At 37.3% G+C, this 26,011-nt stretch overlaps 1 protein-coding gene across 2 annotated transcripts in view; it reads right to left on the bottom strand.

The window, feature by feature from the left end:
• Positions 1-647: 647 nt before the first annotated feature.
• LOC150106749 (uncharacterized) overlaps positions 648-26,011 on the bottom strand; it is a 59,062-nt gene continuing 33,698 nt past the window's right edge. For both annotated transcript variants that reach the window (XM_090392686.1, XM_090392687.1), the window contains exons 2-4: positions 1,999-2,167; positions 1,631-1,875; positions 648-1,535 (exon numbers count right to left, since the gene is read on the bottom strand). In XM_090392686.1, coding sequence (XP_090248812.1) covers positions 966-1,535; positions 1,631-1,875; positions 1,999-2,167 — 984 coding nt within the window. In that variant the 3' untranslated portion in view covers positions 648-965. The remainder of the gene's footprint in view (positions 1,536-1,630; positions 1,876-1,998; positions 2,168-26,011) is intronic.

The raw sequence follows: 26,011 nt of genomic DNA, 5'->3' as shown, positions 1-26,011 counted from the left end.
TGTTTACGCATAACTCGCATTTTTCATGTATTCTTTCAAGGATATATATTTTTCATTGGATGCCAATTAAAAATCGATAGTCTTGGGACAACTATCTGTGATCGGCTAAGGGTGGATATTGACTGCCCCCAGTTTCCAAAAAAAATGGTTAGGACTAAACAGCCTCACCCACTTCTTTTATGGAGTAAAAAGTATTAGCATATTTATTATTTTTATTTATCTCTCTCAGGATTCCTACTGAGAATGACCTACAGTAAATTTATTCACTGCATATTTAAAAAACAGGCAATGCATGATTTATAATTATATATTAGTTTTGTTTTGTTTTTATATTAATAAACCACAATTTTCAAATAATTCTCTTGCAGACCACGAGGAAAACCACATGACCTACCAGTGGGCTGGTAGGTCACGTGGTTACATTTGATCCACAAAACAATCATTTTTTTATTCATCATTGTATTTATTAATCAAATGTTAAAGCCATCTAGAGGAATAAACTATTAAGCAGTACTCCCATATCTACTATGCATATCATCTAATAAGTATGCTCTGTTGTGCAGCAAGATAAATCTTTTAGTCCTGATATTCTTTGTGAGGATATCACATATTTCAGAAGAATATTTATTTAAATGAAAAGAACATGCTATAAGAAAAGACATTGTTTATTATAAAATTCGATATAAAACAATAATGCAATCTAGAGGTATAAACCACTACTCCCATGTCTACTAAGCATAGTTCTAGTTTGCTACAAGATAAATATTTTGATCCAGACATTCTTTGTGAGGATATATATCTTCCAGAAGAATATTTAACAGAAAATATTATAATGAAAACAACGTTCTATAACAAAGGCACATTATTTATTTTAAAACTCTGGATGAGTAGATTAGTAAGAAAGTATAAAATAATAATAATAATCTAATTTTAATTTCAAGAATCAAAATTCAGTGCTCTTAATTCTAGTGATAATCAAATTCTTTTAGTTTTAAGCTCCTCTTCACACTTTGTGGACATTCTAAAGATTCTACAGCCTCTTCAAGTTTTCCTTTTAACACTCCTCGAATAGTTTTTTGGCACAAATCAAACAGTCGAGGAGGATTGAAAAGTCTTCTTAATAGCCATTCTTTTAATTGTGCATTCTTAATCTTCAACAGAGTTCTAGGATGTTTCAAGCAAGCATGGCTGAAATTTGGTTCCACAGCCCAAATCAATGCTAACAATTTCTTTTTTTTCCATTTTGCTAGTTTAAATATGGGACATTTATATCTTCCAGTGCATTTGCGCAAATTACATCCACCCAGGATTAATTTACACGCTACAGCATCCATTTGTGAAACTACAGCAAAGGAGAAAGGTGTAACACCTCTGGTTGTCACTGCATTGACATCAATGCCATACTGGATTAGCAAGCCCACAATTTCTACCTTCCCAGGAGATTCAGTTAAAGAGTCTCGCTTCTTTCTATCTTTGTGAGCTTCAATTATGGCATAGTGCAGAGCAGTGTTCTTCATACTAGACTTATAATTTACCTGCAACAAAAATCATAAAAAGATTAGCATTTTAACAAAAATAATTTAAAAAAACACTAAAAATAGAAAATCACGCAAGAATTTTAATTTCTTACCATTGCACCACCATCTAGCAACATTTTAACAATCTCTGGTTTGGATCGAGGATTTGACACTGCTGCAAATAAGGGAGTGAATCCATGTTCATCAGCCAGGTTGACATCTGCTCCACTTTCAATCAGATACTTCACACACTGTGGAGAAGTGCTGATCCCACAGGCCCAAATGAGTGCAGTATATCGGTCGTGGGGATTTATTTTATTTAGATCACACCCAGCCTCTACCAATAAGCGCAAAATATCTGAAAAAATCCCATTTTAAATTACTGAGAATAAGCACGTGAAATTTTTGGAACTGAACATGCTTTATTTCAAATTCATCGACAATCATATTTAGGCTACCACAGTTCCTTACAAACTCTTACCCATATTGAAAGGTTCTTTTCTCACAGCATAAATCAGAGCAGTTATTTCCTTCCTCACCATATCTGGATCAGCCCCTGATTTCAACATATTTCTTATAGTCCGAACATCTTGAGTAGAAAGTGCTCTGAAAAACTTCCACTTCGTAGCTTTGTCCTCGATGTAGTACTCCTAAGCAATTCAGATAAAATTAAAATGTTTAAAGAAACAGTTCAATCTTAATAATTGCAATTCAATTCCATTAACAAATAAGAAACAATTAATAGTTTAAAAATCAATATACAATAATACAGTAATAAGAATAACAACCTCCAGAAAATTTTGGAATCAACATGACATGATTTGTTCTTAATATTAGAACATAATCATCTCCATTCTGCAGTTATCTTCAGTGGCCCAAACAGTCATACCTATGTTAAACTGAATGTACTGTTAACATGAATAACACATGCATACCGGCTACTACTGCAATGGAACTTGTCTCTAGAAGACAGTATCTTTTCTGTTTTCCTTCTTTTTTTTAATATCTTACCCACACATGAAAGGCCACAAGACCTACAGCCTTCAGTGCCATGTGGGGGGAATAGGAATAGAAGAGAGGAGTGTGTTCACATTTTGCTTAAACAGCTGAGCGTTGTAACCTTTGAGGAAGGCAGAGTGGGGGAGACTGTTCCAAAAGACAGAAGTAGATGGAATGAAAGAGGAGACAGTAAGGTTGGTTTGGTGAGTTTCAAGATGGACTGTAAAAGGATGTTGGTTAGCAGTGGCTCTTGTGAGAGACAAGACAGAACTGAGTTTTGGTGGCACTGAAGTTTACAAGGTCAAGGTTGTCCTTGCCCCACTGGGATATAGCTAGGAGATGGGAGTTCAGGTCCCTTGTCGTGGTAGATTTTGAGGATTCTAACTTGAGCACTACAAGATTTGTCGAATGAACACGAGGAATGGAGTGTACTGTCATCAGCAAAGCTATGGACAGGATTGAAAGTATGCAAGAGCAGGTTATTTATATACAAGTAGAGAGTGAATGAAAGAACAGAACCCTGGGTACTTCTGCATTGGTGGGAAAATCTGAGGAGAGTAAACCGTCCACCATGACACGTATACCTGTGAGAAAGTTGGCAATACAGTTGCAGAGTGAGTAAGGCAGACCATAGGATGCCAGTTTGGTGAAAATCCTGATCAAATGTCTTTGAAATGTCAAGGGCAACCATGAAAGTTTCTCCAAATTTCTCCATGACCTGAGTCCATAGGTGGGTGGTGAAAGCAAGATCAGCTGTAGATCATGAGTGGCAGAATCCACACAGCTGGTCCCTGATTAGTTGGTATGTCTCTAGGTGGCTCAATAGTTGGTTGTTGATGACCTTCTCCATGATTTTTGAAAGAACAGAAGCGAGAGCAATTGGACAGTAGTTCATTGGTTGACTTTTATCACCTTTCATTGGGATGGGTTGGACGTGAACCTGCTTCCATGTTGCAGGATAGATGGAAAAAGTGATACAGGATAGGTGTAGTTCTGGGGGCACTACTTTTTAACAGAATAGGTGGGATACAATCAGGATCAGATGCCATGTTTGTGTTCAGATTATTAAGGATTCTTTGGATTTCTTTTTGTAGGAGGACTATGGGAGACATGAAGGGAGCAATTCTTTGTGGAGTGAACTTCGTACTGTTATCAATGTAGAATTGGAAGAGAAGAGTGATGGCAGTAATTTGGCCTTGTCTTTTGGTGAGGTGACTACAGTACATTGGGATGTGAGTGTGGTGGAAACCTGGGTGGGTAGAAGTTGTGCCCAATGGCCTTGGCAAGGGACCAGAAGGAGCGACTGCCATTTGGGCAGGAGGCAAGTTTGCAGCATTTAGCCTTTTCAAAGTATGACTTGGACTTGGTGATGATTCTTTTGTAGATGTTGCGAGATACAGTATAGGCAGAGAGGGCAGCTGAAGTTTTGGTCCTGAGCCAATTGTGATAAGCAAAAGTTTTTTCTTTTACATCATTGGCACACTTTTTTGAGAACCAAGACTTGGATGGTTGCTAAGAATTTGGAATGGAATAAGGGATGAAAGCTTTCATTCTTGTGAGAATGATTTGTTATTCAGTCTGAGCAGGTGTTTGGATCAGAGGAACTGAAGCAGTAGTCGGACCATGGGAAGGAGGAATAGAAGTCACTGAGATCCTCTCACTTGACATCCTTGCAGTGCCAAAAGACACGAGACCGTGAAATAGTGGGTGAAGGTTGTTCTGTGACAAAAGAGAGTTGTATGAGGTCATGGTCCGAGTTTCCAAGAGGAGAACTGACAACCACAGTATACTTGGAAGGAGAGCTTGTTAGGAAGAGGTCAAGTGTGTTACAAAACTGGAGGGAGTTGTCTGGTATTCTGGTAGGAAGAATGATCTGTGATAGGTCATTGCTGATGGCAAACACCTCAGCATCCCTGCCTACTTGATCAGTGAAACTGGAGAAGGGGAGCCAATATGAATCATGAATATTGATGTTCCCAAGAAAGATGACCTGACTATTAAGGTATTTAGACTGCAAAAAGTTGAGCTTTAGAGAGAGAGAAAGTTGAAGAGAAGAGTGGTTGATGGAGTTTGGAAAGTGACAGAGGGAGCATATGAAAGGGGCAGACTGATTTCGTAGAGAAATTTTGAGCCAAAGCAGATCAAACAGTGGGGAACTCAAGGATTGGCAGTCTCTGGCATGATATGTCGATTCTAACAAATGCATAAGTGACACCCTTACAGCAGAAAGAGCAGTGTAATGAGTAGTTTGGACAGTTGAGGTTCTGAAAGGAACAGTAGTGGTTTAGATGACTGTAAATGGTGGTGCAAGTTGTTTATTATTATTATTATTATTAAACAAGACCTCATGGAGTCAAAGACTCATCTGGGAGGTCCTTTTATCGCACACATCTCATCATACCGTGTCTTAAACACACTCAAACTCCTTGCTGACACCACACTCTCAGGCAAGGCATTCCAATCATTCAGAACTCTACATGAAACAAACCTGCCTCTCACTCCCCTACTCACACCCTCTTTATACAGTTTCCAGCGATGACCTCTGGTTCTCCCCTGATCTCCCACTATTCTCTGTAGAACTTCTCCACCATTGATCTTATAACAACCCCTTATCAACTTGTAGGTCTCTATCATATCTCCCCCTCTTCCTTCTCTCCACCAGACTCTGCAAATTACATCTTCTCAATCTTTCCTCATACTCAACATTTCAGAGGTCAGCATCATTCCCAGAAGTCTTTGTGTTGTCTTCACAATTTTGGCGATGTGTCCCCTAAATTTTAGATCCTTATCCGTAATCACCTCCAGATCTCTTATTTCCTCTACTTCCAACAATATATTCTCACCAAGCATAAATTTTGCATCCCATCTTTGTTTTCCAAATTTTAAAACCTTACATTTTGCAACATTGAACTCACATCCCCATTTGCTTGCCCAATCACTCAATTTATTCAAGTCTTCTTGCAAGGCCACAACATCTTCACTACTCTTTATGGTTCATCCCAACTTTGGGACGAACTGAATATCTCCATCCAAATCTTTGCCAATATCATTAATATACAAGTTAAATAGTAATGGCCCTAAAACAGACCCCCGAGGAACTCCACTAGTGACTTTCCTTTTCCTGGATATCGCACCCCCATACACAACTTGTTGATACCTATCAGATAGCCAGTCTCCAATCCAATTCACTAATCTAATATCCAACCCCCATCTGCTCTAGTTTGACTGTCAACTTATTATGAGGTACTCTATCAAAAGCTTTTGAGAAATCCAAGTATATTACTGTGTATCCTTCTCCTCTGTCCAAGGAAGCAATCACTTTATTTAAATAAACAAGTAGATTACTAAAACATGACCTCCCTTTAGCAAATCCATGCTGTCCATCAAAGATTATACCATTGTTGTCAACCCAACTCTGGATCCTAGTTCTCACAAGCTTCTCCAACAACTTAACCACAACACCTGACACAGAGATAGGCCTATAGTTTGATGCTTGAGTCCGATCACCTCCTTTATGAAGTGGCACAGTCTTGCCCTCCTTCCACTCTTTAGGAACTTGACCAAGTGCAAGACTCGTATTAAAAAAATATGTCAAGGCAGGTGTCAACTCTCTGGCACATTCCTTCAGAATATGCGGTGATATATTATCAAGTCCCACAGCCTTATTTATATCTAGTTTACTCAACTCCCCAAACACCTCTTGCTCACTTACAGTCAGTCTCTCCTCCCCATCATCAACTGCTCTCAATCTCTCCATGAAGTCACATTCACAAGATTGAAAGATCTTTATGAACTGCTCATTAAGTATCTCCACCACACATTCTGCAACAGCTGTCTTTATACCATTTCCTCCAATCAATGTCATCCTTCTATAATCATTCTTTCTTTTGCTGGCTACATATTGAAAGAACTCCCTAGGATTCTTTTTGGCTTCATTAGCTAATTACTGTTCATACCTCTCTTTAGACACTCTCACCAACCAAGTCACCCTCCTTGCCTGGTCTTTGTAGACCTCATGAAATTGGTTACTTCCACTTCTCTTATGCTCCACAATGCCCTTTTTCTCTGCATCGCATGCTTAATCTCTTTATTCATCCACCTCACACCTATATTGCTGTTTAGGCCATGGATGTTGTTGAAATGAATGTTGAAACTTGTTTTGTTAAGAATTAGTGTTGCTGGGTTGTTTGGTTGGATTTCTGTTGTCTTTTATGATTTTTTTGGTTGAATTTTTTAAAAATATTTTGTGTGGAAGAATTTTTGGGATCCACAGTAGAAACGCATTTCTTTTGGTTGTGGTTCATTGTGTTCAGTGAGGAAGAGATAAAAAGGAAGTGGGGGATACACCTGAAGCCACAGTATTTAGTCATCTCCAGTCACGAATGATCAAAATATATGGTTGCAGATTTATCGCCAGCTGATTGGGAGGTCTCCAGGTTCGGTTCAGTATACTAACCAGTGGCTGGCCTGCAGAACCATTTTACTGCTGTATCCTTGAATGGGGAGGGTTCCGGGCATACAGTGTGCAATTGGTGTGTCATGTTGAAAGTTTTTTCACTTGGTTATACTATCAATTAAAGATGCTAAGAAATTATAGTCTTAATTTCATCCTATATTCAAGTATAAGGCAAACGAAGTTTGCACATGAGGTCACTTCACGATGCCGGTACTTGTATATAGAGGCTAATGACTTCACATCAATTGCCTTAGCATTCCATAATGCACATACCCATACATGTATAATGCTATACATTATGGTAAGGACAACTACCCAGACCAATTTCGACCTTTATTGAGGCGAAAAAGTAAAGGGGTGCAAGAGATAGATATTATGAGACAGAGAGAAAAGGCCTCAGCTTCTTTTATATCAACCTATAACCAAATGCTATCGGTTTTCCTTTTTCACCAATCTCATATAGATGAACAACCAATATACCAATTGAAACTAAAGCACAAAGATGACTGATAACCAAGTAGATAGTCCTATTTGAGTTAACTGCCTTGAGTTGGCCTTCTCTGCCTGGGATTACTCTCCAGTCATCCCTGCAAACTATAAGGCAACATTCAATTAAGATGATGGAACTATTTAAAATACGTCTCAGCAAAAGTTGACATAATTTTATCTTTCCCTTGTGAATAATGCATAACGTGGGTGGTCTACACCAGTGCTTCCCAAACTTATGGATGCCAAGGCCCTCATTGGAAAAATTAAAATATTTCATGGCCCATTTAAAAAAAATCGTAATACAGACGGCTTCCAAGGGGGTCACGGCTCACAGTTTGGGAAGCGCTGGTCTACACCACCTATTCACAAATTTGCTATCTCCTAGAATGCTTCTTTCTAGGTACAAAAATCATCTAATCGAACAATAAAATTTCCACAATACAATATTATAAAGCATTTGAATGTCATATTGCTGGTTTTCAAATCCATATTTTTTTCTAACCTTCCATAAATGGTATTTTAATTCATTAACTATAAAAATCAAAATTCTATTCCCATCAATCTCTGGCATGGGCAAGTGAGATTTATCTCCCAGAAACTCTGGGTTTTCATCCCGTAAACTCAAAAAAATCGACTGTAGAACCCACATTATTTTAGACATTAAATATGTTGTGTTAGGGTTAGGGACCATGGGATGGCAGCACTTGTTGAGTGGTCTCTCTTTGCTGCGTGCCACTTAATTAGTGATAGCCATGGGCCAGCTGTCTCTGATTGGCTGCCAGTGGAGATTGAACTGCCCACTCAGTCTCCAAAGGTTAAATAGGGCTAAATGGTCTCGCCTACTCCCTATACGTGAATAAAAAGGCGTTAGATGATTTTTTTTTATTCCCATCGCTGACAGGTGGTGGGTACTTCAAAAAAATAGCCTGTTCTGTTGTAAGTAATGGAATGCCCAACACATTACATAATCTGTTCCAAATACGCAAGGCAAGAGGGCAGCTGTAAAATGCATGTTCTACTGTTTCCAATCAGTAACAGATGTCACGGATTGGAACAATTTAACACCAATGTTAAAGTATCTCCTTTTGATGGTACTGACTGCAAGGTGACCATATGCAATTCTCCAAACAAGATCCCTCCCGTGAGGATATCCTTGGAACTTCAATAAGTTATGAAACAAAGTGTTGTTGTCAGTACCTAACTATGGAAGTTTGTGGCAAAAGAGATTAAAGATTTCTTTATACCAAATTTTACTTTTTTAATGGAAAGAATGTCATTGCCAGAGTGTTGCAGCAGTCTTAGAGTTAAGCACAGAGTGTTGTAGTATTCAGGAACAATCTCAGCTTTTGGACCTTTATAATCATTTTCTCCAAACAGGGGCATATGAAAACCTAGGTAGAACTGGACAAGGTATTCACATGTGTGACTGGTCCTGCAATATTTTATGGATTTTTGAAGCTGTATTGCTTAAATAGCAGATTTTTAAGCCTGGAAGCCCAAATCTTCCATGCTTCATTGATAGTTGAAAAAATTCCTTTTTAACTTTTTGGTATTGGCTAGAACAAAAAAATTGCACAGGCTTACTAAATAATTGCTTTTCTTCAGCTTCTGTGATATCTGTAATATTTATTATGTACAACTGAGCAGGAAAGATTATGGTTTTGAGTACTATGGCTTTAGAAGAAAATGAAAGTGGCTCTATTTTCGAGTCTCTAAGGTTTCAAAGTTCTTGAACTGGTAATATTGGTTAAGTAGAGATGGAAATTCAAAGTATAATGAGGAGTTTTCTTTTAGGGGGTTAGTCCAAAAAGGAATGTCTCCAATGTTTCGCTAAATATTTCCAAAATACCAAAAAAGATAAACGGAATCATTATCCTTCAAAGTGCCTGCTACATCATCAGCATATGCTGAAACCTTATTTTCCTTCATAGTTGAAGGAACTGTTATTCCTTGCACAGAATGTGTATTGTCGACTTCCCGTAAGAAAGGCTCAAGAATCAGTGCAAAGAGCAATGGACTAAGAAGGCAGCCTTGCTTGACTCCTTTTTGAATTTTAACTGGGTCAGACTGGAACCCAGTTAAAATTATACCTAGGTGGCAGGTAGTTGAATTGGCATAGGCTCCTTTGATAACAGATAGCAGCTTTTTACCTACACCAATTTGTTGGAGGATGTGGAACAGAAAGGGATGCCGGACATTATCAAATGCTTGAGTAAGGTCTACTGAAAGCACCGCCATCTATGGCTTTTTCATATTAACTAAGCAGATTAGATAACATAAGACTTTTTTTGAGGTCTCATCAGAGGGAGCCAGACCCAGGAGTGATACTAAGTCTTTATAGTCCTTATAAGGACTGGCTTAAAGGGGCGAAGCAAGAATGCTTTTCATCTTCACCGTTATCTATAGAGGACAGTGTAGGGATAAGGTGTTATTGAGCTATTAAAGCTCTATCATGGCAGGAGGGTAACAGCAATAGTTGAGCCTCAGTTAGAACTTCATTGGCTACAGCATTGCCATCAATTACCCTCCAAGGGTATTATTAATCACCACATCTCACGGTTCATTAACCATGTAATGCAGAAATCATATTTCCATATACAAGTAGAAGAAAGGTGTCACACCTTATTAGTAAAATACTCTGGATCAGAGATAGACGTTGAAAGTTTTTTCACTTGGTTATACTATAAATTAAAGATGCTAAGAAATTATATGCTTAGTTCCATCCTTTATCCATGTGTAAGCAAACAAATATTGTGCGTGAAGTCACTGCATGACTGGGGATTTACACTCGGATAAAGGATGAAACCAAGAATATAATTTCTTGGCATCTTTAATTTATAGTATGTCACAGAGGGTATCACTCTCAGCATATGTGGGATGAGTGTGTATGTGTGTGTGTGGGGGTGGAAGGAAACAGAAACTGGAACCCTTGCTCTAGCGACCAATAATGCTGCAGCCACATCAGGTCTCTAATAATAAGCAAGGTGGTGGTATTTCACTGGGTGATGGAAGACATCTACCACCTAGAGGTCTAGCTGGAGTTTCTTACAACTAGTCAAGATATACATTTGCAGCGGCAATGCTTGCCAGAGCCCTATTTGTGGAAACAGGCCCTCTTGTCGTTTCCCCCATCCTCCATAAAATGAAAAATCCCATCAACTGGAAGGTGAGGATGACTTGATTGAGAGGCTATATATGATTATTATTATTATTATTATTAATAGAGAGTCAGGAACTCATCGAAAGAGAGGCCACATACTACATGCACCAGTACTTATTTTTGAATTCATTCCCACTGCTTGCATACACAAGATCCAATAGCAATCCATTTCAGTTACGCACTGCCCTATAAAAGAAAAATCTAGCCCTCACCCCCTTCTTAATGGCATTTATTCTCCAGTTCCAAGAATGCCCTCTTGTCCTTTCCACCATCCTCCATAAAATGAAAAATCCCATCAACCGAAATCCTCTATGACCCTTTCAGAAGTTTGTACATCTCAATCATATCACCCCCATTTCTCCTGTTTGCTAGTTTGTTATATTGTGCATAGACAACCCTTTAGTAGCCCAACTGAATCCAGGTATGCATATAGCAAAGATGAATTTGAGCTGGTGTGAATTTCAACCCATTGAAGTCAAGATAAGCTGGTAAGAATAAATTGGAAACCATTGCCCAGGCCAGCGTTTTCCCAGATTTTTCCTACGATGGAACATTTCACAACTACTGAAATTTTCACAGAATACCTTGGTTATTTTGTAATGTATTAATAATTAGTTAATAATTATTAATTAATTAATTATTAATACATTATAATGATAATTAATTTTGGCATCATCATAAAGAGTATTAGTACACTTATGTATACGGTGTGACATGTTGACAAATATAGAATTACATTTAAATCAGTTATCAATCACTGGGCTAATGAATCTTGTAGCATATTGTAGTTTCCTCAGGCCAACATCATTAAATTAATTTGTGCTGATTTTCATTGACATATCCCATTCTGATCATTAGAAATTTATAATATTATTACAAGTACTTACGAGTGAATGCAGACATTTTCTCCTGTGTGCTGGCAGTTTTCCCCTCCCTTTGTACATCCTGGAAATGGCTTTGAAGACTGGAGGTGGATGAATCACTATCTGTTGCATCACAAACACCTTCAATAAGAGATTTCTTAACACCAAAATCAAACAAAGTCCCTTGTCTCTTATTCATATTAAAATTTAAATCTGTAGGCCTATTACTTTTAAAAAATCACAGCACTACCGTTTCAAAACAAGCACTTTCACCCTACAATACGAACTTACGAAGAAGGTATTCAGTATTACTAGATTATAATATTATTATAAGTACTTACGAGTGAATGCAGACATTTTCTCCTGTGTGCTGGCAGTTTAGATTTGAGAACTGGATGCAGACTACCTTGATCTTCAATTTCAGTGGAAAAATTTTCTTTATACTTCCTTGCTGATTGGTCACTAACATTTGCAACACAGATGTTATTTCATTCAGTTTTGAGAACTGAGGATATACCACCCACTGTTGTAATCGGCTTGCAGGCAATTTTTATGACCAGTCATAAACAGCAGTATTCCCTTTCCCGAATTACTTCCATGTTTAAAAATACACGGCTTGGTCACTGACATCATGGAACACTTATTCACTTTCTACAGAACACACCCTAGCCTAGGCTATTTACTTATCAGTGCACCAAGAATAATGGGATCGATAGAAAATATCAGGCATGTGGTCAAAAACAGATCAACGTAAGAGACAAGCAAGAATCAATAGCACTGTAGAATCCAACAAAGACAAGATACTGTTAAGATATATGCTGTCCCTAAGTGAGTACTATTCTGCCATGGATAAATTAAAGAATATGTAAAATAAAATAAAATAATGTTTTTATGGTTAAGATATGATTCTGCTGGTTTATGCTACCCTCGAAACTTGCTGCTCCTAGACATCACCTTAGTTGCTTAATAAGTTACACCTGTGCAACAAATGACTGCAGCATTCAGGCAATGTTGATCCCTGATCCATCTCTAACTTACTTAATTTATCTGCTTTATCTCTTTACTACAGGTACTTTCATGGATATTGTTTCACTGAATTGGCATTCACCTGTCTTCTGCTTTTCACTAACATGCCCAACATTCTTTTAGAGTTTAACTGCAAACCCACCAAGCCCACTTCTCTTGTTTCATATCATCTGCCTGTATTCTGAAATAGTCTTCCCCATAAAGTATTCGCACAACATCAGAAAAACTCTCAATTAGCCTTAATATTAATAAGTCTCCTGGTCTAGATAGTATCCTTCCAGCTGTGTTCAAAACTTGGGCTGCAGAATTAACACCCATCCTGTATTGCCTATTGTCCCACTTCTCTCTCTTCAATACACCGAAAGTGATGGAGAATCATCAAGCAGCTTCTTCACTACCTGGAGACCCACCAGTTACTATATTTACTCTAATATAACTCGTCCTCATGTACATCTCACACCCCTGATTTTACTTTATAAAAAAAAAAGCAGTTAAAAAGTTTTGCATATACCTTGCACATGAAAAAAGTTTAGAATTTTAAAAAATAAATAGTGAATGTTGTTATGGCAGTTTCAGATATTTTAGAATTCGGTTAAAGAGAATCACCATTTCAGCTCAACAATCGTCAGCTCGCCTTTGTCGTTGAGTTATGTGATCTTTTGTTAATACCGCATCAATAATATGTACTTCTTCATAGCTGTGCTATCTCTACTGGCCTATCATTGCTGTCTGTTCTGCACTCCGTTTTCACTTCTAATTATTCATTCGTGAAGGATTGTTCATAACATATCTCAAGTCTCGTAATTTATTGGTAATATTTGCTTGAAATATGGAGAAATGTTCAAGTTTTAAACTCAAAGTTATGATAAATCAAAGATCATATGATTCTGAAATGATAAAAGGACAAGCAATAATGAAACTGTTTGTTTTAATTTAATTACAAAAGGCACTGTTGCTAAAAGATTCAAATATACCACATGATGAAGGTGAGACACCAATCGTATAAATAATGTTGATAATTAAAATTTAAATACATTCATTTTATAAATAATGTGAGCAATTATAAATGATAATGAATACTGAGGATTTCGTTACAAACATCAATTTAGTTTTTTTCCTGAAAAACTTTAGTTTCTGAAAATCCCTGTATATATCTCACACCACGATCTTCTAACATTAATCGTGGAAGGAAAAGGGGCAAGTTATATTCAAGTAAATACAGTAATTAATGATCACCAACATGGACTCCACTATTCTCCTTATGCAGTAGACCTGTTAACTTCACCCACCTTCAGAAACAGGTCATGGAAATGTTTGCAGAAACTGAAGTCACTACTCTGGATATTTCCTAGGCATTTGTTCATGTCTGGCACTGAGGCAGCCAACAACCTACCATCTTATGTTCTATCTCCTATCCTTTTTTGGTTGGATTGCCAGATTCCACTCTGGTCATTCACCGAATGTCATGCAATGGCTAGCATGCTCTCAAGATTTTTTTTTTTTAAATCAATGCAGGCTTACAGAACCCCAGAGTTCTATACTGTCAACCACACCTTGCTTCTATACATCAAATTATTCAAGGTTCTATAACAAATACCTTAAAAACCAACGTCCACCATTCTCAAGAGCTGGGAAATAGCCTAGTGAATTTTAGTGCTATCAAAACATTCTTGTCTTATCACCTAAAATAAAGATCCTACCTCGCTCCCTCTTACTTTTGATAATGTTCCAATTTCCATTCAAGATCACTTTTCTCTTCTTTGGTGACTTTCACATCCAGCTTAATCTAGCATAACATATATCCATTGCCTCCAAAAAACTAGGTGATCTCTCTCTCTCTCACACACACACATACAGATTCTATCTAGTCACGTTTTTCATAGGTGCTCTGTTTCTGCATTGTGCTTTTTTTATTTTATTTATTTATTTATTTTTATAAGCAATTTCATGGGAGATGCTCCACCAAATTGGGCACTATCACTCCTCTGATTTCATCTAATCACGTAAGAACATAAGCAGCCGCTGGTCAACATCCAAATAAAGTCCAACTCCAAACATATCAAACCAACTTCTCATCATCTTCCTTCATTTTATCAACCTCTGTTTTATCCAACAAACAATTCCCAACTTTTCAAGAAACTTATGATTCCTTCTTTCACCTTAACTTACTAACACATAGCACTGTTGTTATATGTTTTGTGACAGCTTGTGTGTCATCATCATCATGCTTGTCAAGGATTTAGACCTAGAGTGGCCTGTTATGGCCTTAGAAGTCATCGTCGAATCTCTTAAGATCTTGTGTAGGGTGTTAATATCTACACCCTGCTATTCAAGAAAAATACCGATAGATTCCATCTCTCCTAACATATGCCCAATGTGCTATAAGTTCTTCAACCTCATGAATGTGAGAATTATATTAAACACATACACAGACTGTAAAGAAAATACATCTGAAAGAAATATAATAATACATGACAACTGATACTATGGTTTTAATAAAAATAAGCAACCATGTATGGAGTGGTGTTCTGTTTGGGTTGTTTTGCTGTTGCAAGGATAATCGTGGTCTGGAATCTAATATCGTTAGTTGTAGCCTCTAGGAGAGGCCTTTTTCAATTCCACAAATGAAGTCCATTTTTGGAATGAAATTAGGGGTGATGGAGAAGTTGAAACCTTTCTTTAGGATGTTGGATTCCTGTTTGGTAAGGTCGTGATCTGACATGTTGAAAATCACTTTATCATCTGGGAAGTTGTTATAAGAATGGTATTTTTTCTTATACAGTTCTTCAAATTTTTTAATTTGGTTCACCATGCTTAACTGGAAAGTTTTGTCATAGCTAAATTGAAATATCGTCAAAATGGTTCCAGCAATTAAGGTCAATAATATTTAGTTCCTACCTGATGTGTTGTATCCTTTCTCGAATTAGCACCAAAGAAGCTTTGTTGTAGATACTTTTGGTTCGTTTAGATTGAACATATCCTTTAATTATTAAGAACTTTGGGATGATTGAAAAATAAAAATCGCTGCGTCTCTTAAGAAATGTAAGGTGGTTCAATAACTTAGTCTTCCTGCATTTCTCTTTTTTGAGGCACAGTACTTTGTGTTTCATCTGTCTATTTAAATTATACATATTTGGTCATAAAATACTTAAAAAAAAAAAAAAAAAAGGACTTTTTGTGGTTATGAGACCATAGGTTCTTTAATTAATACATATATTAGTATAATCCTGCCTAGTTTCACTAGTGACTGTCTAGCTTTGTCAAGGCTCGAACGGTACACACAAGAAAATATGAGAGAATCCAGAAACGTTGCTAACTGTTAGGCAGTTAAGTTTGAACATATACGTGACAATGCATGCACATGTTGAGAAGCTTCAGTCAGTAGTATCATGGATACGTGTTGTATGCACATGCGTTACATGATTTTTCGCGTATTGTAGTTCCGTTAAACTGAGTGAGTTAAGTTTTTCCATATATCTTTCAGTATGGCACCCTGATTTCTGTTGAGGTTGTTACCTGTTTTTAATACCACTGCCGCTTCCTTGAAAAGTCTGTAACTGTAATCATCATCTAAGTATGGCATAGAACTATTTTCCCAGTCAATTGCATGATTGGAAGTAGAAAAGTGATGTGCTAAGCCTGAAGAGACTGTCCTGTTGTGATTGATATCCCCAACATGCTCCTTCTGTCTGATTTCCAGGCTTCTTGAAGTTTGCCTAATATATGAAAGACCACACGTACATGGAATTCTATAAATACCTGGATATTTGAAAAACGGTACACTGTCTTTAGGAGATCTTAATACTTGTCTGATGGTAGTTGTCGTCTTAAATACCACTCTGATGTTGTGAGATTGTAACATTCTCGCTAATCTTGAAGAGACTGAATCAACATAAGGGATGACTACTGTTGAAGCGTAATGGGCGACTGTTCCTTGTTGATGGAGGTTGTCTTTACAAAGGAATTTGTTGATGATGTTTGTAGGAAAACCATTCTGCAACAGTGTTAGAGCAATTTGAGAAAGTTCTGTCTGTACCTCTTCTTTGTCTGAAATAAACTTTCTGGCTCTGTTCCATAACATGTGAATGTTGCTATGGTTTTGTGATCTATGATGGTTAGAAGAATAATGTAAATAACGTCCAGTATCTGTAGGTTTTCTGTATATGGAAAGTTTAAAATTATTCTCCTGCCTTTTCACCAGTATGTCTAGGAAGGGGAGTTGTCTGTTTTTTTCAACTTCTAGAGTAAATTTAATTTTGTTGTGAAGTGAGTTTATTCTCTCTAAAAACACCTGTAGGTTTTCCATGTTTTCATTCCAAATGATGAAAATATCATCAACGTATCTCCACCATATCGATGGTTCAGGTGTAATTTTGGTAAAAATTTCATCTTCCAACTTTTCCATGAATAGGTCTGCACAAGGTGGTGACAGTGGGCTACCCATTGCTAGGCCTTCCAATTGGTGGTAAACTGTGTTGTTTACTTTGAAGAAATTTGATTTCAGGCAGTGATTGAACAACTGTGTAATGTCTGTAGGGAAGAGATCTTTAATAATGTTAATGACCTCCTCCACTGAAACATTCGTAAAAAATTAAAAAATTTTAAGAACTGCATAAGAAAAAATACCATTCTTATAACAACCTCCCAGATGACAAAGTGATTTTCAACATGTCAGATCATAACCTTACCAAACAGGAATCCAACATCCTAAAGAAAGGTTTCAACTTCTCCATCACTCCTAATTTCATTCCAAAAATGGACTTCATTTGCGGAATTGAAAAAGGGCTTCATCCTTTCCCAGAGGCTACAGCTAACGATATTAGATTCCAGACCACGATTATCCTTGCAACAGCATAAGCAACTATGGTTAATGTAGGTGAAGGAACACAAGCATTCAACACTAGATTTCAAAACAAAAGTAACATGGATGAGGAAAATGGTAGGGTGGCAACAACATGAAGCCATGCTTGGCCACAACAATGAAAGTAGCAACAGACAGTGACAGGTTGGAGGCACATTTACCTTCCTAAACTCCATATTCTTTTCTGGATATGCACATAGAAATAAACAAAATGTTTCTTTACTGACAGAAATTAATACTGTGTTGTTTCTCTTTTGGTGTTAACTGACTCAATGCTTCATAAAGCGTTTTTAATTAATTTCCAGCAGAAAGTTGGTGGTATTATGCTCCATTCCTACTTTAAAGCACTAGTAAGTTCCACTAATAAACAGATCCATCTGGGCAATCATCTGATTTCTGCATTCCAGTTCATCTCATTGATGCTGTATCAAGTTCAGGCTAGAGGAGGCTCTTCAAACAATATGTTTGCGATCACTAGGTGAGATGGAATGTTAACATGTTGGAAGACTTTAAAGAGCTGATTCCATATACAGGACTTAATTTAAGACTACTATCTTAATTCCATGTGCCATGACCAGCTTATCTAATCCAAAACATGAAAACATATCCCTCATCATTACAACGTCACCTCCAAACGTCAAATGTGAGACAACACGTCCACCAGCTTTTAAAAGCATATTAGTGACTAACACTTTGCAAATTATAAGATTATAATTTAAGCCTACATGGCCTAAAATACTAACCTGGTGGTACATGTGACCTGGGATTTCTAAATATTTAATTGTTCTACAATAGCATATTATAGCATTTCCCTCCCCATCCCCCAAAATGACAGTCATCTATCATTCCATGCTAATATACCGTTCATCTTTCCATAATTAGTGTATGGTATATGTTAGGGTTCTCAACCTGTGGTACACATACCCCTTGGGGAGTACATGGTAAATTTTTATTTTTTGGGGGGGAGGGGGGTACACTGTGAGAGCTCAAAAGTTGCTGAATTGGCAACACTGATACTGATTAATTTCTAAGAAATGAGTGATGAAGTTCGTGTCTGTATTATACATGTTATACATGTTTGTCAATCCTCCCCCCCCTCCCTATCTGAACTGCTGATCGCCAGTCAAAACACCCATTGTAAGTGAGTGAATGTGCCTTCTCACTGCTCTATGTATTTGTTGTGATATATTTCACTTACTGTGCTTAAAGTTATTTTTAGTTTCAGTTCACTGTGAAGTTAAATGAACGTGTTTCTAAAGTGTATATTGATATATGTAATTCATATTCATGAATACAAAATTTAATGTGTGTGCGTATATATATATATATATATATGTGTGTGTGTGTGTGTGTGTGTCTTATTTTATTCCCATTGTTACGCTATAACTACAGTTTTATCTATATATAAGGAGCACACCAGTTACATACGCATTTCCAGGGGTACGTGAAGTATAACAGGTTGAGAACCACTGGTATACGTGATTGAAATAAATTCCAAAAATAAATAAAGTCACTGTACAGGTGGACAAAAATGTCTGAAGTAGAAAAGAACAATTTTTTTTGAAAACCAATGAAGTTATACACAGTAGAGCCTCAGTAGCTCAGTTGGTATAGACGAAGCCCTTTGGTCAGAAAGATCTGGGTTTGATTCCCGTTAGTGATGTGAGGAAGAACCTTTATTGGGATCTCTTTCAACTAAAGGTGAGGTAGCCAGTCTCATACAGAGGTGAAGGGTTTTTTTCTCCAGGAAACTCGGGTTGTTTATCCCTCAGACCAGGCAAACAACTGGCCCCGTGAACATACACTTCTACAGACACCCCCCCCCCCCACCAATGTCAGGCTCTGCAACAATTCGGTTGGGATCACATGCATAAGGTCACATCATGTAAAAAAGCCGACCACAAATAGATGTGAAAAGGCACAAGAGGAAGAAGAAGCTATACACAGTGTGCCCATTAAGTAATAAGACAACAATCATTATATCAAAACAAAGAGGTATATTTGGAATTGTCAATTACACAGATTCAAAATAATCTCTCTCCAACTCCACACAACATTTACATCTGTTGTACAGGTGTTAGAAGGTGCAGTGATAGTTCTGAATGGGAACCTCCTTCAGTCTCTGGGTCACACCATGCTGGATGGCCTCAATGTTGCTTAAGTTGGTACACGTTGTTTTAAGGTACACTTCATATTTGGGAAGAAGAAAATTCTGAGGGAGCCAAATCTGGCAAATGGGGGGGGGGGGGATTTTCAACCACACAGATGAAATTTTAACAACATGCTACCCTGTGCTTTCTCCATCCATGTGTCATTGTGTGGCACAAACCTGGAACAAATCTTCCTCTTGTGCAAACCTCTTTCTAACATTAACATGGCCATTTCCTTACTGACATCAAGCTGTACAGCAAGCAGCCAAGTGGTTATTTGCCAGTCATGGGCAACAATTTCCCTAGCTTTCACTACATTTGTTTGTGCAGAAACTGGCCATCCACAGCGTGGTTCATACTCCAGGGACTCCCTCCTTTCTTTAAGAGTTGAAAACCAGTGGAACACCTGTACATGGCTGACAGTCATTGCCACTTTTTTTTTTTTTTTTTTTTTTTTTTTTTAGGTCTTGGTACACTTCTGTAGCAATTTTTCCTAATTTACAGTAAAAAATTATCACAGCTCTTTGCTTCATGATACAAATTCTGACATGTTCCACTCACACACATTCTTACTTCAACAGTTGCAACACAAAAACTGCTGCTTCATCTGACTTGAAATTTGTACCTACAGTTACAACACACTCCAGCGGAGTGTGTTGTAACTGTAGTATATGAAAACTATAAACACATTTGTTACTTTTATTCAAAGAGCTGTCCAGAAAAAAATTAATTTCATTACTTAACGGGCAAACTAGATGAAATGGATCTGTTACCAAGAATGGCTGGAGGGGCAAGTAACAAAATCTTGAGAATATTTGGTTTGAATGGAATCACAACTGCAGCAACTAAGGCTATGAGATCAGTATATTATATGCCTTAGTTGTGCATTTGCTCTGCTAGGGTTAGTTTACACTTTTTTTACAATAAAAGACACGAGTTTTTCTCCAGGAGGAGGAAAAAAAAAAAAAAAAATCTTACCTGTGTATGACAACTGGTTAACTCAATTTCTGAAAAGCCCCAATACAAATATCAATCCTACACATGAAAAAGTATTGAACAAATAGTTCAATTTTTAATAGTTTTGATTACCTCATTGTTATAATATTTTAGATAGATGATTTTCTTCACCCGGTGTGAAATAACCACTCTAAATACACTGCGTGGAAAGAAGTGAACAGACAGTCCCATGAACAAGGTGCATTGTGCCATGTAATGAGTCACGTGTTTGTAGCTGGTATAAATTGAAGGAAAATGATGCTCCCGAGTCAGTACAACTGTGTCTGTGTAAAATGACTATGAGAAGGGAACTGAAGAGGAGGAAAGTTGTGATAGGATGTCATGTTGCAGGCCTATCAGATCGTCAAATTTTTGAAAAATTGGGCCATCCCAGATCAACAATCTGTGATAACTGCAGTGGACTACCCACTACATTCACCAAACTTATATAGGGCGCTATGAAGAATAACATGCAAAAATTGCTATTCATCAACTCACACATGGAATGTGGAATTACAGGCATCAACTGGAACATGAATCTGCTCAAAAACATTCAGAACTGAGGCTCACAATATGGATTTCCATGGTAGGACTGAAAATTGCAAGTGTCCCACATTAAAACCAACATGCAGCATCGTCTTCAGTGGTGCAAAGAGTATGTACAGTGGGAAGCTTAGAAAACTGTGTTATAGAGCAACGAATCACACTACATCCTCTACCAAGCAGATGGATAGGTGTGGGTGTGGCAAATGCCAGAGACGAATGCTGGTCTTGAAATTCACACTTGCTCTTGTTATCATTCAGGGAGTGAGAGATGTGATTGAAGTCTGATTAGCAGAATAATGAATTACTGACCATTTAACACTATATATTTAGACATTTATGTACATTTAACTATACAAATACAACATTTATTTTACAAATGATATTCTATCTTTTTCAATTTAGCTACTTGAATACAAATTCTATCCTACGGTTCTTCTTTATGAACTGGTCAATAACATAATCATAAAAAGTTGGTTATAACTTAATTTTCCAAAGCAACATGCATACTTGCAAAGGCTGGCTGAAGCTCACTGGCTAGAGCTACGTTGACTGCTTATGACCTGTGTTTAAGCAACAGAGTGAGATGATGTGAAATGGCTATGCGCATGCATGAAATCACAGTGCTGCCGCGAGGACATGGAAGCTCCTACAACCGAGCAAATCAAGGTAGCTTTGACTAGACGAGCAAGCATCAGCCTTCAATACACAATGCAATGCTCAATTATTGCCATGCAAGCTTAAGACGTCTTCTGTCTACAAAATTAAAAGCCTAAATGGAATGCTTATAAATGCATGCATTTATTAACAAATAAATATTACTTCTTTCTCAATTAATGAGCTTGCACAGCAAGCATAGCAAGCATGGAGAATTCACCACTGGCAGATACTCAGTGAGTATCTCTTACCAGAATGCATAATCCCAACTATGAAATTCGGAGGTGGTGGTGCAATGGTATGGTGCTGTTATTCTTGGTTTGGCCTGAGAACTTCTGTTTGTGGTACCATGAACATGGAACTCCGAGAGGTTTCTGGACAATGCAATGCTTCCTACTTTGTTTCAATGAAACAAAGTAGTAGCAAGTATGAGCAATGAACAAAAGTATGATGTCCTATTTAGCATCTGTGGGATGAACTGGAGAGTCAGGTGAGGTCAAGGGATGTCTTCCCCACAGCAGAACAGGACCTCATATTATACCTGCTGGAAGTATGGTCCAAAATTCCCATTGATCGCTAGTGTAAGCTTGTGGAAAGATGTTCCATAGGACTGCTGCAGTCATTGCAGTAAAAGGAGGTCCTACATTTTACTAAGGTGGGTGTCATGGCTATTTGTTCCTCACACTATGCTGCCCACTGACTTCTTTCTAAGCAGCGTATACTGGAGGCCCTTAAGTGGCTTGAAAAAAAAGTTTCATGTTTGAGTCTCTGGAAAAGGGTTACCAAATTATTAAACCTTCAGCCTATCTATAATATGAAATGTGCTACTTGATGAGAGGTGCTGAAAAACTGCCAAAAATAAAAAAAAAGTGTTGTGCTTACTTACCTGAACAGAAAGGGAAAGAGAGAGAGAGAGAGACAAAATTACTTTAAAATGTTTGTTTGTTTAGACTACAAATGGCCAGCCTGGATAGCTCAGTAGTTAGCATACCTGCACTCCAATCAACAGGCAGTGGATTTGAATCCTGGTGTGGGCATGGATGTCCATGTCATCCTACTAAATTTGTGTGGAAAAGAGTTGTGATCCTGCTGCTACTTCTTGAAGGGACATCACTTCCAAAAACTCTAAGGGAATTATCAGAAAGAGTCCAAAAGAGGCAATGTGACCAAAGACTTTAATTTCATATGAAAGAAAGAATTCTTATTTTAAAACAAACTGGCGTTGCATAAGTAATAAGACAAATTCGCTCAAAATATATTGTCCTATATACTCTGGATATTCTTTTATGGCTATATGGAGCTGAATTAAGTTTTTGCTGTATTCGTTTCAAGCAAATGCAACCTAATTTTTGTAATAATAATAATTTTAATAGCAATTCATTAGTTATTATTTAATTAATTAGTTATGTTATTAATTATTACTAATTAAAATCAATAATAATTTTGTATATCAATGTACAAAATATACAAAATGTTAAGTAAAATTTCTACATCATCAAGATAAAAGAGAATATCAGAGTTGGAACAAGGCTATCCTTATTATACTTTTTAAAAAGGGAGATGGAGAAGATATTACAGCACCATTGAATTACATGTGGCCGTGGTGATGGGCAGTAGATGGTGCTGATGTAGATGATTGGTAGTAAATGTTCAGTGTAGAGGTGGAGCTGTACAATAGGTGTCCTCCCACAATGAGTCTTCGGAATCCTTGGAGGTGTCATGAAAATAATAATGTATATAATAAGACTGAAAACTGAAAAGAATGAAAAAAAACTGAAAACTGAAAAAAATAAGACTGAAAACTGAAACTGAAAAGACATTTGATTCAATCTCAACATTAGCTATTTTAGAAGCCCTTAAAAATCAAGGAATTGAAAAAACTTATATTGATATACTTAGTCTTTTATATATATATATATATATATATATATATATAAAGGATGTGCTAAAAGAAAACATCCGACTCCCCCTTAAAAGAAAAATATTGAACAGTTTGAAATGGAACACCAAGAAATTGATATAGAAACCTCCCATGTTTACCTAGGACAAAAGATCACAGTAAATGGCAACTGTAAAGAAGAAATTATACATGGAATTCAACTTGCTTAGATAGCCTTTGGAAAACACCATGAAGTGCTAAAAGGAAACATCCCAATCCCCCTTAAAAGAAAAATATTCAACAGTTGTATACTTCTAAAAACAGTTTGAAAGAGCAAAAAGCAGGAAACTAACAGTTAAAATGGCAGCCAAGCCTTTTGGTCTCTTGCCAAAGCAATTGGTCGTAACTTCTGTCCAACACTACTCCCACCCTTACCATACCCAGATGGCTCTATTGCATCATCGTCCACAGAAAAACCAATCTCCTGGCTATACACTTTGCTTCCAATGCATGCATAACTCACAATGATAAATACCCACCAATCATTCTAGATGCCCAACATACAACATACAATGCCCCTAATATCCTTTGGCAAGAAAGAGATCAGAAAAATGTCCAAATTAGACACAAAATGTCTCCTGGCCATGATGGCATTCCTCCAATTGTCCTGAAGGTTTGTGCACCAGAACTGATCCCTATTCTATGTTGCCTGCATATACTCTCTTACTCCACTGTTATCTATACCACAGCCTGAAAATTTGCCTACACTCAACCCATTCCCAAGAGGGGTGACAAGTCACTGCCATCCAACAACCGTCCCTATCTCGCTCTCCTCAGTCCTGTCTAAAATAATGGAAAAAAATCATCCATTCCTAACTCCTATGGATTATCAACATATCAACAGGAGATCTGCTAGCATACGTCACCCATCTCTGGACAAATGCCATGGAGAAGTTTGGTGAATCTCAAGTGGTTGCACTTGATATCGCCAAAGCTTTTTGACCAGGTCTGGAACAAAGACTTACTAAGCAAACTACCATCGTTTGGTCTGTCTCAGGACTTTTGTAGTTGGATTACCAGCTTTCTGTCCGGACACACACTATGTGTGGTGGTGGATGGTTCCTTATCCTCTCACCATTCAACTAATGCCAGGGTTCCACAATATTCTCTCCTCTCAAACCCTCTTCCTGCTATATATATCAATGATCCACTTCAGTTGACCTCCAACCTAATACAGTTTTGCAGATGACAGCACACTGCACTCCTCCTTTTCATTTGATAAACCTTACTCTACACAACTTATCTCAACCTACAGAACATCAGCCACCACCTCCCTCAATTCTGATCTGCAAGCCATCCTCCAATGGGGTTCAGATAACCTTGTCAATTTCAATGTTAATAAAACCTAGTTCTGTCTTATTTCTCATAAAAAAAGAACCATTTTCTCCCAGTATTATTTTTGACAACATCTAAATTTCCAGAAAACTTGAATTTCTCTTCTTAGAATTACTCTCACATCAAGTCTCTCCTGGCATAAACACATTACAACCAGTGTATCCTCAACTTCTAAAAAATTAGGACTTCTCTTTCGCGCAAGGTATTACTTCACCCCCGAACAATTGTTAACTTTATACAAATCACAAATCTTCCCACCTATTAAATAATGCTCTGACATATGGGTTGGGGCCCCTAAAAGATCCCTCAAAATGCTTGACTCAATCTCAATACAGAGGAGCGCAGACTTAATGACCCATCTCTTACCAATTCACTTCCCCCACTTTTGCACAGATGTTTGGTTTCTGCAATTATGTGTATTCTACAAATATTTCCATGGGAAATGTTCATCTGAAATAGAATCAATAATTCCCCACTTAATACTAAGCTCAGAACACGAGCAGCTGCTGCTGTTCAACATCCCTTCACAGTGAACCTTGAAACCCACAGAACAAGCTTCTTTACCTCCTCCTTCATCCCTGCAACTGCTGTATTGTGGATCAGTCTTCCCCTGTTTTCCAAGGAATACAATATACATTAGAGCAATCCTTTGATTAGTGCACCTCATGAGTTCTTTAAAACAGGCGCATTAATCGAATATAATAACCTATGGGAAAAAGTATAATTCGTTCCTCAAGTTTCTTTTTTGAACCTTAAGTTTTTTATAAAAGAATTAAGGTATGTCTCAGGGCCTAGTTAAAGGAAAACTATAAGGCTGAAAGAAAATAAAGCATATTCAGAATATAAATTTCATTATTCTAGATCTTAACAAAGAATTGAGCTAACTTAGTTTGCCAGGCATTTTGTTTCTTTTGGCCCTATTGCCTCTTCTATTACTTCTGCAAATTTTACTGCTTCTCTCTTCATCAGGATCAGCCTTTAAGCATTGCTGCTTAAAAACTTCGATTGCGCGAAAAATAT

This window comes from Typopeltis vanoorti, chromosome 5 (genome assembly GCF_054136105.1).
Source record: "Typopeltis vanoorti isolate ZY-2024b chromosome 5, IOZ_Tvanoo_1.0, whole genome shotgun sequence".
Lineage (NCBI taxonomy): Eukaryota > Metazoa > Arthropoda > Arachnida > Uropygi > Thelyphonidae > Typopeltis > Typopeltis vanoorti.
Note: the sequence above shows the minus strand (reverse complement) of the source record. Positions and strands in the feature narration are given on the sequence as shown.